This window comes from Protobothrops mucrosquamatus, unplaced genomic scaffold (genome assembly GCF_001527695.2).
Source record: "Protobothrops mucrosquamatus isolate PMUCROS unplaced genomic scaffold, P.Mucros_1.0 scaffold52, whole genome shotgun sequence".
Lineage (NCBI taxonomy): Eukaryota > Metazoa > Chordata > Lepidosauria > Squamata > Viperidae > Protobothrops > Protobothrops mucrosquamatus.
In genome coordinates, this window is record NW_015386433.1 from 689571 (window position 1) to 707770 (window position 18200).

Consider the following 18200-nt stretch of genomic DNA (forward strand, 5'->3'; position numbering starts at 1 on the left):
TAAGTATAACCATTTCATAATCAGCCAAATTATGCATGTCTGTTAAAAACCAGTGAAAACTTTTGGCAACTTGTAGAAAACAATTTAGCTCTTTAATACATAATTATAAAGCAATGTGCATGTGTTGGGAAATATCCTAGGAAGAAGAATATAATTTTGAGGAATACAACCCAGTTTCTGCTTAACTAATGTTTATTTATTTCTCAAATTTATCAGACTCTCCAGCTATAAACTCTGGCAGTGTACCACGATAAAAATAGGTAAAAAAACAATAGTATATTATAACAGTAACAATAGTGATGACCAGAAACAGCAACAAAACCTATTATCTATCATAGGTATTTCTATAAAAATCCCCGCCATCCATCCTAGCGCAAACCCTTGGATAAAATCCATGTTTTTAAGGACTATTTAAACAAGGGCATTGTAGGGTTCATATGAATCTTAGGAAGGACTTGTTGTTCCAGAGAGCAAGCTCCGTGATAGAGAAAACTCACTTCCTGAGTCTCATCATATCACACAGTTTTATTTATCTTGAGCATGCCAACTTTGCATGTCTCAGATAACCAGGACCAATGCTATTAAGAACTTTAGAGAGGCTAATCAACACCTTGAAGTGCACCCAGAACCTAGTGCACCTCATTATTGGAGGTGTTATGTGACTGTACTGTGGTTATGTCCATCATTGGTCCACTATATTCTGGATAAGTTGCAGTTTCTAAGTGATCTTTCAGAACATCCTTATGAAGAATATATTGCAATAGTCTATAGGAAAGATGACCAAGGCTTGAGTGACCATCCGGATAGCCTTGTGATCTAGGATCTGGTGCAATAGGGGTTGGACATTAATATTCAGGCCTGATATCAAATTTGAGGGTTTTCCTAAAACTCAAAACCACCTTCTGCTCAAGGAGCAGTTGGCAGCTTCGCCATGAAAGTCTCATCTAGGAATAATCTAGTCTGCCAGTTGTATACAAGATTGGGCTCTTGATTTTTATCCTACTGTCCTGGCTCTATAAAGAAGGTTCTGAGGATTATTGGGTTCTCTAAAAAGGTATGGTGACAGAGGCTTCAATAGGAAGGAGGTTAAAAACTATCCCATGTACAGAGAAGCACTTTACTTAATGCCAAATGGCTAGTGAATAGAATGGCCACACTATAAATTTCAATGGATAGATTTCACCCCAGATCTAGCACAATCACACCTTGCTTTTTCAGTGGTTTCATTGGCATGTAGGTACTTATCTCTTAAAACAGTAAGATATAAAACTGCTTATGTTGATTAAGAGTTTATTTTATTTATACTAATAAAAAAGAAGTGTCTGGGTGAAGGTCAAAAAGTCAAAGTGGTGACCCTGAGAACTTAATTCAAACCCCAATGTTTTTAATATGAATCACTGTAATGAATAAGTGAATAAAATAGATGGAAAGCTGCTGAATGAATGATGCTGTAATGAATCAAATTGTTTTGTAGCTAAAGCAAAAGCTATTTGACTATGACTGACAACTATTAACTAGATATTCTCAGTGCTATAAAAATGATAGCAAATTAATATAGGTTTTTAAAGTACTCATTAACATTTCTCAAGAGACCTTAAGAGCTCTGACAGACTTCTATTCATATCAAGAATTTAAGGGCTCTCCATAGAAAAGTTCTTTAATGGCTCCTAAATAATTTCCTATTGCCTCATGCCAGCTATACATGGATCAGAGGACTATAAGAATTGGCTAATCAATTAATCATAGACATTTACACTGATTTTTTTGGAAATTTATATTGGCACTGAAATCCATTATGAGTTGCATGCTATTATGAAAATAGTTTTTAATGAATATATTCAAGGCTAAACTTTACATTCAGAAATGCCAATTGCTTCTGATTTTTCATGCAGACTTTGTATGATTTGTCTAACATGGCAAGTTCTGAAATGTTCACATTGGAGTTTTTATACTCAAAGTTGTAATGAATCAGACTTAAATAGATGTAATTATTATAAGAGATCCTGCATATGCCTACTCAAAAGCAAATCCGTCCAGGTCCAAGAAAGCTGTTTTCAGAAAATAGGGCGTAACATTGGAGCTTACTCATTTAGCCCTCTGTAAGCACTTCTAATTCAACTTTGTTGCTTTATCTAAACTAGCAATAAGAACCATATGCCTATTCCAGATGTTGATAGACTCTAACTCCTGCTAGATTATTGCAGTGATATGATATGGGTTCTGTTTTAATAACATCTGAACAGTCATATTCTTACTATCCCTAATTTAGACACTAGCAAACACCTACAGTACTAACTCTTTCTACAATTTCTAAATATAATTTAGTTTATTCAATACTGTAAAAAGGAAAGTAAAATTAATATTACCTGTAACATTCAAACCATCTGATCTTTGGCACCATACAGTCCGAGATGACTCTTTCCAGGGGCTGGCCATCCAATTGTATTCATAACAATGACCATCTGAATTGAAAACCGAAAAGATTCCATTATTTTCTAACTTTTGGCTTGGATTGAAAAGTTATACCTGGTGGTTGCCTTCCATTTTGCTTCTCATTTCAGTTTTAGGAATTAGAATGGCACATCAAACGTACAGAAATCTGCCCTCACATAGTTCATGCATATATTTATTTTAGATATATTTAATTCTCAAGAAAAACACTTTATAGTTTATAGATATTAAAAATAAATATATGGCTGCATGGCAAATAAGGGCAGCATATGATCAATTTCCATTTAAAATCTTTACAATTTTAAGAAAAATGAAACTTGTTCGATATAGAAAAGAAATTGAAGTGAACAACAAGAAACTTCCTCTACATTCTGTAATTGTAATGCCATCATTAAAAGGGCTTTTTCCTATCCTGGCATGTGATGATTGTCTAAAACTGAGAGGTTATCCTCCTATGGGCCAAACCAAAGGTTAGATTCATCTGGAAGGGACAATGCAACAGATATCTGACTCAAAGCTTTTACCAGTTGAAAAAAGCACCAGCATTTTGAATTGGACCGAAAGAGGGGTCAAAAGCTTAGTAAAGATGTTTTAACCCCAACAACTTCCTTTTCGATGCTCACTTGAAGCAGTATTTCCTATCAAATTTTATTTTGAATTATCTTCAAAGGCAAGTATTGCTTGAATCAAGCCTAGATGTTACCAGCACGTGAATTATCTTACTAAGTTCACTTTGCCATAAATGGCTGCAATCTTCAAACACCGCATTCAAGTCCCAACTCTGTTATTGAAATATTGGGTCAAAAGTGGGGACCTTCTGCACAGAGCAATGCATGTTTCAGTGCTCAACTCTGGACCCTCCCTCTTTATAGATAGCACAGAGAGAAAAAGTGTGCATTCATTTTATGTATCTGTAACAGGAGAGAGAGATATTCCTATTATTATTATTATTATTATTATTATTATTATTATTATTATTATTATTATTATGTGTGTTTATTAACAGATTTTTAAAAATTCTGTTTTAAATGTGAGTTATGTATGTGTATACTTTGAGAGCAAGCAACTAAATTTCATTTTTAATGTGTGCCATTGTGCCCACAGGAAAAAATGACAATAACGTTTATCTAATCTAATCTAATCTAATCTAATCTAATCTAATCTAATCTAATCTAATCTAATCTAATCTAATCTAATCTAATCTAATCTAATCTAGAATGGCACATACTTTGCTAATAGATTCTGGCACTTACCACTACACTGTCTTGTCTCCAAAGCTTGGTCTGGACAAAGGTGCTGATTTTCTACATCCTGAACAATTACTGCTCGTGATCGAACCTGTATTCCTCCAAAACCAAGATCTTCCCCATTGATGCAGGTCAGCTGACAAATGCTCCAGTGTGACCACTCCTTTAAGTAACAGTCACCTACACAGCAAGGGGAAGGGGCATATAAATGACCCAACATGTTAACAAAGAAAAAGGGTTTGTGATAATTTCTTACAGTTAATTAAATGCTGCCCTGACCATAAAATATTACCATTCTGCCCAAATTTATTTTTTTTAAAATAAACTTCATTCCCAAACCTTTGCATAAGCATAAATTTATATAACTGGTATATTATATATTTTAGTTTTCATGATTTAACAGATTACAAAGTATTTCTCTACAAAATATTATTTAGAATGAGCAGCACATACATTTAATAAACAATCAAATAACAGTCTAAATAACTGCCTTGCTTAGTGATGGTTCAAAGTTAAAACAGTATAGAAAAAAAAGCTATCTCAGCATCCTGCTCATATATTCAGCATCTGTGTGCTTCACAACTGCCTTGCAACAAGCAGAATTAAACAAAAAGTCTGAAATAAAATTTTAGGTTTTGGTCACGTGATGATTTAATGACTAAAGGGGAACTGAGATCTTAAGCCTATCACGGGTATGTGAGTTTCTGCTTAGAAATTGTGGTGCTTAGTCACTCCTAATTGTGTTCATTAATCAAGGACTACCTATACCTATTAGATTGATATTCTGATTTTGTTTTTTTGTTTTATCCCCCGGAGCTCAAGCCACAGTATGTAAGCATAGCCCACTGTAAGTTTTCCACAATTCTGCAAGGAAGGCTGGTCCGACAGACATAATTGTCTGACAGTCATGAAGTGACCTTCCATATGGAGGATGGACTGAGCCTGGTCTCCCAGGTTCTAGTCTAACTAACTCTTCACCCACTGGAGCTAAGTAGATTTGGCAGCAGAATAGTGGTAAACGATAGGGCTATGTATTCAGGTTCAAAAGGCAAACATGGGCATGTGTCTGAAGAACCACTGCCACCAATAAAGGAGAATATTTGTACTTCAGATTGATATGGTGCTTTCTGAGTTTGGTTGTTTTTTTTGTAGATGCTTCGTTACCCAAACTAGGTAACATCATCATGCTCTATACAATGATAATGTTACCTGGTTTGGGTAATGAAACATCTGCAAGAAAACAACCAAACTCAGACAGCAACAACTGCAAAGCACAGCTGCTTCAATATGATCAAGAGAAAGGCTTGCCACATATGTGTAAGAGCTATTAATCATATTTTGCTCTTTGAATCATACCCTTACTAGACAATAAAAAGGAGGCCAATAGTTCCTATTACTTCCTCTTCTAAGGTTGAATCAGACATACTGTAGACAACCTCAAGGAAACAAGCACACCTATCTCATTTCAATTACTGAACATTTTAGTCATGCTTTAAAAGGATGCAAAGTGAGTTCTTTCAGGAAAGGAAGGGAAAATTTTAAAAAGTCCAGTTTTGCTGATTTACAGTTTACAATGTCCCAGAAGCTTTAGTTAAGTGTAAGACAGATGCTGGAAGTTATAGTTTAGCGGTAGTTGCAGCACCAAGAGATTTCCAACTCTGTGGTAAGAGAGGTGGCAGGTTTAAAATAATAGACACACAAGGCTTTTGTTTTGGTATTTTAGATGTTGATATAGTATGGTTCATTAAAGAAAAAGAAAAAAAAGCTGGAGCAATTGTGAACGAGCAAACTCTTTGGGGAGTTTAGGGTCCTTAGCAAATGCTCAAACCTGCGTAACTCTAATCAGAAATACATGAAAAATTATTCCACCTCAATGTTCATGGAAATGTAAATTGTTTATATCCATATATATCTAATACCTATGCAACCCTCTGAAGACACACAAATCATACTTACCAATCCTCAGTGTGCTTGGGAATTTAAAGAAATGTAAACAATGCATATATTAAGAAAATTTCTATACAAATAAAGAGATCAGGGCACAAAAATGCATTAGATTAAAAAAATGCTTATAAAAAAAATCTGTATCTCAGGAAAATCTATACAAAATATATAGATCTTAGAAAAATATGCCAGAAAACGCATGTACATTTTCATACTTTTTTAACAAAAAATCGAATTATTTAACCATAGCAGAAAGATATTTTCCAGTTTCTACTAAATAAATTCTATGCTTGTAAAAATCATGGAAGTTTCACTATGGATTGAGGGAGCCAGGCAAAACCTTTTATGCTAAAAAAAAAAAGGGGGGGGACTAAAGTCATATTTGCAAAAAGTATTGTAAATGGAGGCCATAAAGCTAGAAAGGCACCCAAGCTTGCAAATGAGTACAGAGCTTTAATTATTTCAGTACATGGGCTATTAAAAATTCATGTTGCTTTTACATTATGTTGACAAGTAAAATCAACTCAGTGTTAACAATGTGTTAATAAAGAAAGTTTATTTGCAAACATTATAACATTGTGGTAAAGAAATGAATTATTGAATAAACAATATATGTATAATTGGGGCATATGTACCATCTTTTGAAACATTAACCAGAATGCACTATTAACCTATCCCCACAGGGCTGTTAATTTTTTTGGTGAAATATAGGGTGGGATGGGAAAGGGGGTTCAAGTAAAAGACTAATACAATTCCAAGAATAAAAACAAAGCTCTTGTGGTGTTAAAGATTACTTTTAAGTTCTTGTTGAGTTGGTTAGCAAAAAAAAAAAAAATTCCATGCAAAAATTGGTAAAGATTATGTTTTATTCTATAATGGAAAAAAGGAGGCAATTTTAAGTAAAGCTTAATCAAAATGTATTGATTCTCCTGCTGGCTGTCTTACTATTTCTTCCTAATTACTGTTTCAGGAATCATTGCAAAAGATTCCAGTTCTTAAAGTAGTTTTAGATTGATTAGAAATGAGTGATGGAATAGCAATGAATGATGAAACTTATAAAAATAAAAATGCTTATGTTTAAACTGTTTATTCAAAACAGAAAGACTTCTGAGGAGCAGATACTCATCTAACAATCATCATTTCTTTGGGCGGGAGGGGACTGATTCAATATTATTATCATTCTCACTACTCTGTTCATGCAATTTAACAATATTCCTCCCACAATATTTCTGCATTTATTGACAGTGTTTCATAATTGTTCCTAAAATTCATTTCTGGTTCTTTCTTAATTACTATTTAGTGGATTGTAACATGTAGCTGTCACTAACCTATTGATTCCTACTTTTGTATCCATTCATAGCAATCAAGGAAACACAATTCATACATTGACACATGTTCTAGTTATTTCATATGTCTCCACTACTTGTCCATTTTCATAAATTTCTCTTACATTCCAAGTAGCCATTTTTCATATGCCAGTTGTCACAAACAGGGCCAATAGATATTGATCTCCATGATCTATCCTGGCTTTAATCTAATGAGGCTTTTGCAAAATACTGTTCACAAAGGATTTGTATAGACAAAGTTACCTGTCCTAGACTTACCTGTCCTGTAGCTAGGACAGGCCTGGCAAGTTCTGTCATATTTTATCAGCACCACCACAAATGCAATCAATGTCAATTTTGTAATAAGTATGCTCATGCTATTCTGTGCAAGCTTATCTCTAAACCAGAGACTATTCTGCAGTCCCCCATTTTCTTTTTTTATAAATATTAATGTTAGGTTAATTAAGTTATTAATATACTAATAACATTTACCCTGCTGTTGTAATAAGAGAGCTTAAAGAAAAGATTAATGGACAGCTAAAATTCCTTTTGCCTTACTTTGATCTATAACAATACAATATAAGAAATAACATATTCTTTTTGTCTTTCTTCCAACAAATCAATCTGCATGTATTCAACATCAGTTTTGCAAAATATACAAACAAATGAAATACCTGGACAAGGTACAGTACAAGCTTCTTCAAGTACAAGTTTCTTATTGCCATCAACCATAGGTTCAATTTCCCCACAATATTCTTCATCGACTTTTTTGCCAATGTCATCACTAGATCCATCATAGACCACACAGAAAATATTTCTAGTTCTTGTCCCTTCTCCACACTGGGCATCCTGGAAAAGATGTTCACAAGAAGTCAGAATAAGAAAAAACAACTGAATAAAATGCCAGAAAGGGGCACTAGGATATTGGGCCATGCTTTGAAACCACAGCTAGTGCCAAAGTGTGTACAATTAGTGGCTTAACTTGTGATAGCTAAAGAGATACATGTATTGTGTAAATAAAAATTCCACTGAAAAGCCAAAATTGATACACAACATTTTAGGTTTAACCATTTAAGTCATGTATATTTCCTAAATCTAGGAAAAATCAGGTCATATATATTTTCTATGTGCACATTAAATAAAAAGTTCTTATTTAATAAAGGAGACAAGTATAGATAAGACAGAATAGCTCATTAGTGAATTGTTCTACAGAGTCTCGCTTTTCTGTTTAGGCCAAAGTATAAGTTTTACCTCAACTTTACATTCTTCCCATGGACTATACTGCCATCGATAACAAGGTTTTACTGGGCAAGGCTTGAACTGCTCCATTTGTGAAGGACAAGGCCTGCCATCACCTTGGAAAGGTTGAGTAACAGTTCTCTTTCGTGTCATCCTTCCTTCAAAGCAGAGAAAAAGAGAGAGCATTTAGCACTGATATTGTATGTGTTTTAAGGCATGTCATTTCATGTCATAAGTCCTGCCTTAGGTAGGAATGATGTTCTTCCCTGCATAGCTGGAACATTTAAGGTTCAGCCCAGAAATATAGTTTCACATGGCCGGGATCAATCTTTCCCATTCAACTGATCTCCAGATGTATTAGATTCAACTCACAGAACTTCCAATCAGTAATTGGGCTGATTAAAGTCCAGCATAGCTAGATGATACCAAGTCGGGAAGGCTGGTTGGATCAATTAAAATTGGAAAGTCGAAGTTCCATTATGTATCAGATGTGACAGACCTGCTTCAGAATTTGAGCTGTACTTCAAGAATTTATATACATATAACCCCCCCTCTTTCCCCCTCCCATTAGTGATTCTGAATAATTTGGGTTGGTTCCGGTTTTTTTTCCTGCTGGGATAAAATGTACAGTGGTGGGACAAATAAATGGATGTATTACAAAGCATGTAGATTTGTATATTTTCACTTGTTTTGTCTGCACAGGATAATTTGACATCTTCTTGATATGAATCTAAGCTTGACATATATTTGATATGAATCTAAATATACAAAATACTATCACCTTAACAGGCCAAATTTGAAGCAATAAAGAAATAATTGTTATATTGAATGTAGTTTTGACAGCCACTAACAACAGAATTATCTGCCACTGCTATAAATGAACCATGTCACAATGTTATCATAGTTCTATGATACAGTATTATAAATGAAATGAATTCCCTACTCAAAAGAGATTGCCTCAAAATAAGATTAACATCTATAATGCATTCTTGATTAAGTATCCATCTAACCTTACACTTCCACTTTATAAGCCATAAACCCAAAAAACCCAAGCAAAATGAAATAATTGTTGGCTTAGAAGCCAACTGACAACAGGAGACATCCACATGACAGGGTTGGGCTTTCCTTGAAAGACTTGGCTCATAATCCACACTTCTCCTAGAATCACCACTGCTGCTGGAAGAGCAAGGGGAGACCAAAACCAAGAGGGCCTACCCATATCAGTTGCAACCTTACCTAGAACAAGAGGCACTAGGACCATGGCTTACATTTTTGTCTTCCTGTACTTCAATTACTAAAATTCACATAAATTGAAGACCACTTCAAAACATCAGCTAACACAAAGTGCGTCAGCTGTTTAGTATACAATTGAAGTACAGTCACATAATACTATTGCAGGAATTGTGCTGGTTATTGATCTGTTTCCATCTGCAGTTCAAGGATGCTGACTGCTGCCTATATAGCATGGGACTGGATATTTCAGAGACTCCCCATCCCAAGTCAACTGTATCCATCTAACCTGAGAAAATAGAAGTGTTATTCAGTCACTAAGTGTAACCGACTCTTCATGATCCATGGATCATAGCATGCCAGGCCTCTCTGTCCTTCACTGGGTCCCACAATTTGCCCAAATTCATGGTCATTGCATTGATGGCTTTATCTAACCATCTCTTCCTCTGCAGTCCCCTTCTCCTTTTGCCTTCAATCTTTCTCAACATCAGGGTCTTTTCCAGGGAGTCTTCTCTTCTAATTTGGTGAGAGCTCCTGTTAAAAGCCCTCTCCTATTAGGAGGAAGGGGCACTGAAGCAGGTGTGTTTGATGGCAGCAATTTTTCTTTGGCAAACTTATGGCAAACATAAATACTGCCCACTTTTATGAACTTCCAGAGAATAGTAAAAAAACTGACTTTTCAATAAGCCTTTGGTAATTAGCTAAAGAAAGATTTATGCCATTATTGTATGTTATTATTGTTTTGTTTTTATTACATTGTTCTATTTATTGAGCTTTGATTTTGTACTCTCTAGAGCCTAAAGAGTCAGGCATTTAATAAACTCATACATAATCAAAGGATTTATCTTTTTTGAAGCTTAACCTGCTGCGTGAATCCCCCTATTATGTCTTAGTGGTATAGTGTCATATATGCCATCTTTACCACTCTGGTTTGCTAAGAAATCAAAGTTGAAAAATTCTGGCTTGGCATTATCTTTGTTCAGGTCACTTTAAATTTCACCCATTTGAAAAAAATCAATCAGGCTTTGGTTAAAAGTAATCCTAGTTGCCACCATAGGATGGTGTGAGTAAGAAACTTAAGGGGAAAAGGCACCTATTCCACAAGTAGATCCAATATTAAAAAAAATAGTGAGGAGTATTGCCCTTGTTTTATGTTTTTTTCCTTACATGTAATTGAGTAAATGTTCTTCATAATTAAGGCCTAAGTCCAAATAGGAGAATGTCTAGTCTCAGTGCTATCAGTTTTAGTATCTTCCTCAATATTCTAGTTTTTGTGAGCACAAAAGAGATGCCTTTATAACATAGATGTAAGCTAATTTGCAGAAAGGAAACATAATATCATCAGGCAAAATTTCTTCCAGCTTAAGACAAGCTTTATTTGCTCCAATATACCATACAGCGGTGTTTCTCAACCTTGGTAACTTGAAGACGTATGGACTTCAACTCCCAGAATCTTCCAACCAGCAGTTATTTGAAGTTCATACATCTACAATTTGCCAAGGTTGAGAAATACTTCATAGAGATAGCTTCCTGTGGTCATTCCACAGAAACATTCATTTTGTTTATCTTCTGAATCAGAATAGCAATTTATTCAGCAAAAGGTTGCCAATACAACAAGCTTATAGGAAAGCAAAGCAAATCTGCTTCAATCTAGAAATCTCCCTTCTTTTTTTTCTGATGACTGATAATTGGGCTCATTTATCAATCACCACAAAGCTTCTGAACTAACCAGTTAGACCACAAGCCTGCGAGCATTCAGACCACAGAGACCAGTCTGACAGTTGACAATTCACAGGACATTCCACCATGCAGGAGGTATTCATATTCCAAGTTTTTTCCAGACTAAGCTAAAAAAAAAAAGATATAACAATCAGTATATCAGATGCAAGATTATTAATTCAACAGAAGATGACACGGATTATAAATTAATAATTACAAAAGGAAAAATTGTACTAATTTATATAAGAACCTAAATATGTTCGTAGTTCTTTAATAAAATTAGCCAGCTTTCTCTTACAGAACAGAAAGGAAACCTACAGCCTCAGTTCCATTTTATGGCCATCGTAGATCATTAGGATCATACTGACGAAATTCAACAGCAAAGTGTTCATTTTCAGTGGTTATTCTGAACCGTATAGCTCCATGTAACCTTGTATAGCTCTATGTAACCCTAACTAGAGAGCACGTATCAGTATGTTAGTAATAGGTCAGTGGGAGGAGTTTCTAAAGGGCATTGAGAGACTTCCTGGACACTAGCCACTTGGGAGTTCCTTTGTTCATCTTGTGCATCGCATCCAGCCACACGGCTGGAGATCCCACAATTATCCCACCATGTGACACTTGGGCAGAAGAGGGGAAAATCCAACATCAAATTACCTATGGGAATGAACAGAGAGATGTTAAGCCAGGAGTAACCTCGTAGATCCAGGTATTTCCTCTGCAATAAATATTATCTGTTTTAAAATCATTTTTATTGAGTGGTCTGTCTGCCTTGGATTGAACCACCAACCGGTGTTCTGTCTGGGTCAGAATAGTAGTGCAATTAAAAGAAAAGCTAAAAAAGTATGTTAAAAGGCAGGTCTGCACTATCCTCATTCCTGACATCAGTATTATTTTTCTGTGGTCAATAATATCTTCAATAACAACAAAAAAAATCCAATAAAAATTTGATACTGTATGAAAAAAGATCCTTCTGCCCCATTCCCATGTTCTGGGGGTCAGTAATACAATCATTAGTGTGACTGCTTGAATTTCTGAAACTAAGGGATATGGTCCTGCTTATGACCATATCATTTAGAGAAAAAAATTCCAGTCCCAAATACCATCATAATTTGAAAACTAACCATAATATAAAATATTTTTCATGAAAAAATATTTTTGACAACAAAAAAGAGGTATTGTTCTAAATTTTTGAGAATATCTTCAATATTTGGAAAATAATTTTGCTTTTGAGGACTCTTAAGAGGATTCTAGAACTACACTTTAATAAATATTGTTCTAGTACATTCAAACAGCAGGTATTTTGTGCAAAAAAAAAATAGACTTCCTGATGTCTTGCTTACAACTGTGTGATGGGAAAAATATGCATCAGAGAATAGTACAAAAGAATGGAGAGCTAAATATTAAAACAATGATCCTAAATTATAATGGGAAGTAAACAAAATGGCTCGACCCTATTTATTCTAGTAGTTGATGTAAAGACTGATTTTTTTTTTTAAATGGGAGGGAATGATTATTCAGGTTTCCCACTTTATTAATTCCACCATTCCTTATCAATTTCAGAAAAGGCACTCATGCTTTCCAAATAGCCATATTAAGAGGCATTCACTGAATCCTGTCTCATTAAATAAACAATATAAAATAATACAACCGAAACCAATTGCCAAATATTGTTTGGAGACATATGCTATTAGATTTCATGCCAAGCACAGCAATAAATCTCAGGTCTCCAGACATTCCACTTCAGGGGACTTGCTTACAGCAGAAGTTCACAGACACAACATGATTACGTATGTACTCCTTTATTGCAAATGAGATAGAAGCCATATATACACAAATGATTTGCCTTTTGCAGAATGCAGAAATTAAGCCCCATATTTTGCTTCATAGTTGAATTTTAGGCCTTTTCCTTCCACATCTTTGAGGCTGTGGAAAATTGTTCTGTTCTCTTTCCAGCCTTGATTGAGCGGAACCTACTCAATAGTTGTATAATGATTATTTTACCTAAGACTTCTAATTAATGTCCTAACCAGCTCCATCCACATACACACACACACACACACACCCCTTACATTCTAATTACAAATTAACACCTTCCACAGACATTTTTAAATTTAAGATCTATATTTATTGTTTTAATGTTTTATGCTGCATTTTATTCAATGTCTGTAAGCTGTCTAGAGTCAATTTTGGTGAGATAGGCATATATAAGTTTGCTAAGTCAATCAACATGAAAGTAATTTAATAAATACTGTCATTTCGATATATTAAAATGTATTTGTGCAGGCATTTTTTTTTAATTTACAAAAGGGCCAAACAACTTACAACTGGGAAAATAAAATTTGAAAAGACAGAGACAGGGAGAGAGAAAAAGAGAAATGCACTCTGGCAGAAGATCAAACTGTTACAAAAGAATCACTCCAAATTAGGACAATGATGGCTATTCCAGTTAAGATTTATTATACTTATTCACCTTGATGGCTTATTGTTCCCACACCATTATTTCAGAAGAAGGGGGAGGAATAGCATACCTTAGTGATCACTCACTTAATAAAAAGAGAGAATTAAATGACAAAATCACTGATCATGGCAAAAATTCATTTAGGGCTACATAGCAGTTCCTGAATAGCTTTGAGAAGCATCTGTCACAAGACTGATCACATGCACCAAAGAGAAAGCTTTAGGGATGATGGTTTTCAACCACAAAGCAAGGAAAAACATTCACCTACCTTTTCACAATACAACAGGTCAACTGACTTGCCATCGCTGCGAACACAATCAAGCATTCTTGTTTTGATCCCAATGCCACAAACAGCTTTCTCACTTAGCTGGCAAGTGCTCCAGTCTTGAAAGGAAGGGGAGATAAAAAAAGTGACAAAGATCTTCTGTGTGTTGTATCAAAAGACAACAAAATGCAGTAACCTGTCCTCCCCCCTCATTCATATTTTCTTTCATTTTTAAAAGATTCAGATGACTTACAGTGGATTTCTTATGTCAGCCTCCTAGGAACACAACAAGTGATAAACATAGCAATGAAATTAATATACACTGAACCAGCCTCTCAAATAGATAATTCTGGGCATGCTAGCTTCATCACATTGACCACCTTGTAAGAGTGCATAAAATAGTAGCCAAATCCAGAAGAGAACAACTTCAGAGACCATTATAATTTTTAATAGGAAAGAGAGTAAGTGATATAACACAGGGCAACTATTATCTACATTTAATTAAATTAGATATAATTCAAATTTGATTCTGACTCCACACATGTCATCAACCTAGGCACACCCTATTTCTCAGGGCTGCGGTTCTAAGCACACTTTTCTAAGCTCAGCAAGGTTCTTAGCAGGAAAAAAGTTGGGAATCCCAGCAATGTTTGTTTTTGACTCTCAAAGGCCAGACAAAGAAAATGGGAAAAGGTATCCTTCATTCTGATAGTGAACTTTGTTCTCTATCTGTGAATTCAGATCCCAAATAAAACTATCCAGATACAAAAAGGAAGGTCGGGAAAGTTTGGGAGAACTTCAAAATTTGTGGAACTAACCAACTAATCACATCAACTCTAGAAATAGTCTTTGATTTATGACCATTCATTTAACAATGATTCGAAGTTACAACTGCTTAGAAAAAAGTGACTTATGACCTGTACTCATACTTACAACTATTCTATCCCTCCTGCTCACATGATCACAATTCAGAAACCTGGCAAACTGGCTCGCATTTATGACTCATTTCAGTGTCCTGATCACAGTTGTGATTTGTGGCCTTTTTTGCTGATTTTAAAAAAAACAAACACCAACCCAGCAAAAAAAAAAATATGCCCATTGGGGAAACTGGATTCCCTTAACAATTTCCATAAAAATTGTAGCAAATTCAGTTCTGACTTGACTTATGACTGCAACGAATTACAACAAATTCTGGTCCCAACGGTGGTTGTAAGTCAAGGACTACTTTTATATGGAGGAAGATCATCAAATGTACACTTGGGGGGGGGGGTGTCTGAGAGAATCCAAATAGCTTGATTGCAGAATGAATGATCTACTTACCAGACACAGAAGAGTAGGGGAATTTGGAGATGGAGATGTAATGGAAAAGTATCAGGATATAAAATCAGGGAAGATGGTATGTTTGGCTATTTGAAAAGAGAATGTGTCTGGCAAGCTGCAATACAAGTAGTCCTTGACTTACAGCAGCTCATTTAGTGACTGTTTAAAGTTACAATGACACTGAAAAAAGTGACTTATAACTGTTTATTTCATAGTTATGATCTATGAAGCATCCCCATGATCATGTGATCAAAATTCAGATGCTTGGCAACTGGTTCATATTTATGACTGTTGCTGTGTCCCAAAGTCATGTGATCACCTTTTGCAACCTTCTGACAAGCAAAGTCAATGGAGAAGCCAAATTCACTTAATAACAGGGTTACTAACTTACCAACTGCAGTGATTCACTTAACAGCTGAGGCAAGAAAGGTCATAAAATGGGACAAAACTCACTTAACAAATGTCTCACTTAGCAACAGAAATTTTGGACTTGATTGTGGCCATATAATCAATGACTACCTATATTTTCTTTCAGGCTGCACTTGTCATCTACAAGTACTTAATCAGCATCTGTACCTGTCACATTGTAATCATAGTGATAGCAGTTTTTGTTCAGATGACAAGGCTCTGTCTCCATTGTAGAAGGACAGGCCTTTCCTTCCTGGGGCAGCCTTAAGATCTTGGCTGAGCGTTCCCTCACACTGCTTCCATTACAGGGCTGAGAAAAGAAACCAAACATCCTTTTACTTTGATCAAAGTAACATCCTTAACACAAATTCTTTAAGGCCAAAGTACTTAAAAGAATTGGGCTCAAAATGCACACTCTCTTAGGAAACTTATTAACTGATTTAGGACTCATAATCATAAAAAAAAATCTGACCAGTTATTGTGAGCATAATAATGTAGAGAGTGATCTGCTTAAATATAACATTTAAATACTTTAGTATATACTTTAAATACTTATATTTCTTGAAAATATAATTCAATACGTATACTGTTTTGATTAATAAGCTGAATGCCTGAATTAAACTAATGATATTTTAGTTAGGTTGTTATCAATGACCTGGAACAGGGGTCCCCAACCTTTGTCGGTTGATGGACAGGAGGAAAAGGGAGGGGGAAGCATTTTACATGAGTGTGTGCGCGTGCATGGGGTCGTGAGCATGCACACACTGCAAACGTAGTGGGGCTTGTGCCCACATGATGCTTACTAGCCCTGCTCCATTCTTGTGTGGTGCAGTGCCTTGTTTCTGTGCCCCGTGGCACGCAGTGGCCATTTTTGTGCTTTGCAGTGTAGCAGACGCCCATTTTTGTACCCTGTGGTATGGCGGTGCCCTGTTTTTGTGCCCCATGGTGTGGCGGTGGCCCGTTTCCACACCCCATGGCATGGCATCAATTTTTGTGCCTTGCAGCGTGGTGGTGGTGGCCCGTTTTCATACCCCATGGCTGTAGCGCTAGCGTAAGTGAGGGGGTATGCAGAATACAGAAATATATCATTTCATATATACAACCTGAGATGGGAATTCATTGTCAACAATTTTTAGTGTCAAATTGTATTACCAAGAATTACTCTGTGCTACAAACATTTCCAGCAATCTAAAGATGAGATAACCAACCTGGAGTTGTTTGCCCCAAGGGGGAAAAGGTGGTAGAGAATTGACAGAGCAATTACTCAAAATATACAACCTCTAGCATCTTTAGTTTAAAAGGAACAGGAAGCAGGTTATGTAAAAAAAATCCGCTTACTTTCAGAGATGATAATCAAACACTAGATGGTTTGACTCTATGGCTTGATAGAAAGGTAAGTTATACATAGAAATATCTAGCTGAGTTACTGGCTAGGCATTTCAGAAGAAAGTATCTTGGTCAATTTTGATTTGGTTGGACAAAAAAATCTTTACTTTCTTAAATTTGATCATTATATATTTAAAATAATAGTTGCCTTACCAAGGAGCACCTAGACCAATGGCCCCACTCGGATATTACACAGTCTTCTGGACATGGCAGTATGCATTTTCTAGCACCAATTGGCATCTCTTCTTGATCACAAAGATAGTCTTCCACAATATCTGAAGGACCATCCACCGTGTTTTGCATGCATCTGGAAAGGCAAAGCCCTTAGATGTAGTAGAAGTAAAATTATGCAGCTGAAACTAATTATACACTATATTTAGATTTTTCCTATATAGAAAGGCCTGTATTGAATTAAGGGAAAAATAAAAATAAAAAAGCAATACGTATTTTAGTGTAAAATAGTGTTCTCCAGTTATGTTATTTAGAATTCCCAAGGGAGCACATTTTGGGAATTTTATCCACATGTCATTTGAAAGAGAGCAGAAAGAGGAAGGTTGTTCTAAAGGTTTTAGCAAACAACTTTTTCACTGAAGAAGATTCCAGAAACAGAAACTTAACCAGACATAGAACATTCTCAACTTCCACACTTAGAATTTCTCCTAGATCATTTGAATAATGAAGGCACTCTAATGAGGAAAGAGTGTTAAACTAGTTTAAAAAGTATAACCAAACTTGAAAAAAATCCCAGGACCAGGGAGAACAACTAGGTTTTCAGTAGCATCCTGAACACTATTAGACAGTAGACATCTGGACCTCTTGAGAGAATATCCCGGAGGGCATGTGTCATTACACAGCAGACAGACACTCTTCCTGGGTTCCACAGGATGATGGTACTTAATTGATGGAATGCAAAGTGTGCCAACTTTGCCCAATCACACTGGATGGGTACAAACTACTGGAGACAGGCAGTTGCTCAAATTTCTGGGCCTTATGCTATGAATGGCTTTATAGTACACTGAATTGCACTGGAAGCCACCTGGTAACCAATGCAGTTGGCAGTGCAATGGGTGTAGCAAGGGGTACCCCAAACTGCCTGCTTCCCTGCATGCTGGACAATCTGTAACTTCCAAGTAGCCTCCAATAGGCAGCCCTATATAGAACACATTGCTATAATCCATTTGTGAAGTGAGGAATGTCCTTGTCCA

General features: G+C 35.7%; 1 protein-coding gene across 1 annotated transcript in view; it reads right to left on the minus strand.

Annotated features, from left to right (window-relative positions):
- Positions 1-18200, minus strand: part of THSD7A (thrombospondin type 1 domain containing 7A) — a 208973-nt gene that overhangs the window by 7563 nt on the left and 183210 nt on the right. The window contains exons 18-25 of the mRNA XM_015811827.1: positions 17149-17302; positions 15778-15919; positions 13885-14000; positions 11166-11283; positions 8219-8364; positions 7642-7816; positions 3705-3878; positions 2367-2462 (exon numbers count right to left, since the gene is read on the minus strand). Of these exons, the coding sequence (XP_015667313.1) occupies positions 2367-2462; positions 3705-3878; positions 7642-7816; positions 8219-8364; positions 11166-11283; positions 13885-14000; positions 15778-15919; positions 17149-17302 (1121 nt within the window). The remainder of the gene's footprint in view (positions 1-2366; positions 2463-3704; positions 3879-7641; positions 7817-8218; positions 8365-11165; positions 11284-13884; positions 14001-15777; positions 15920-17148; positions 17303-18200) is intronic.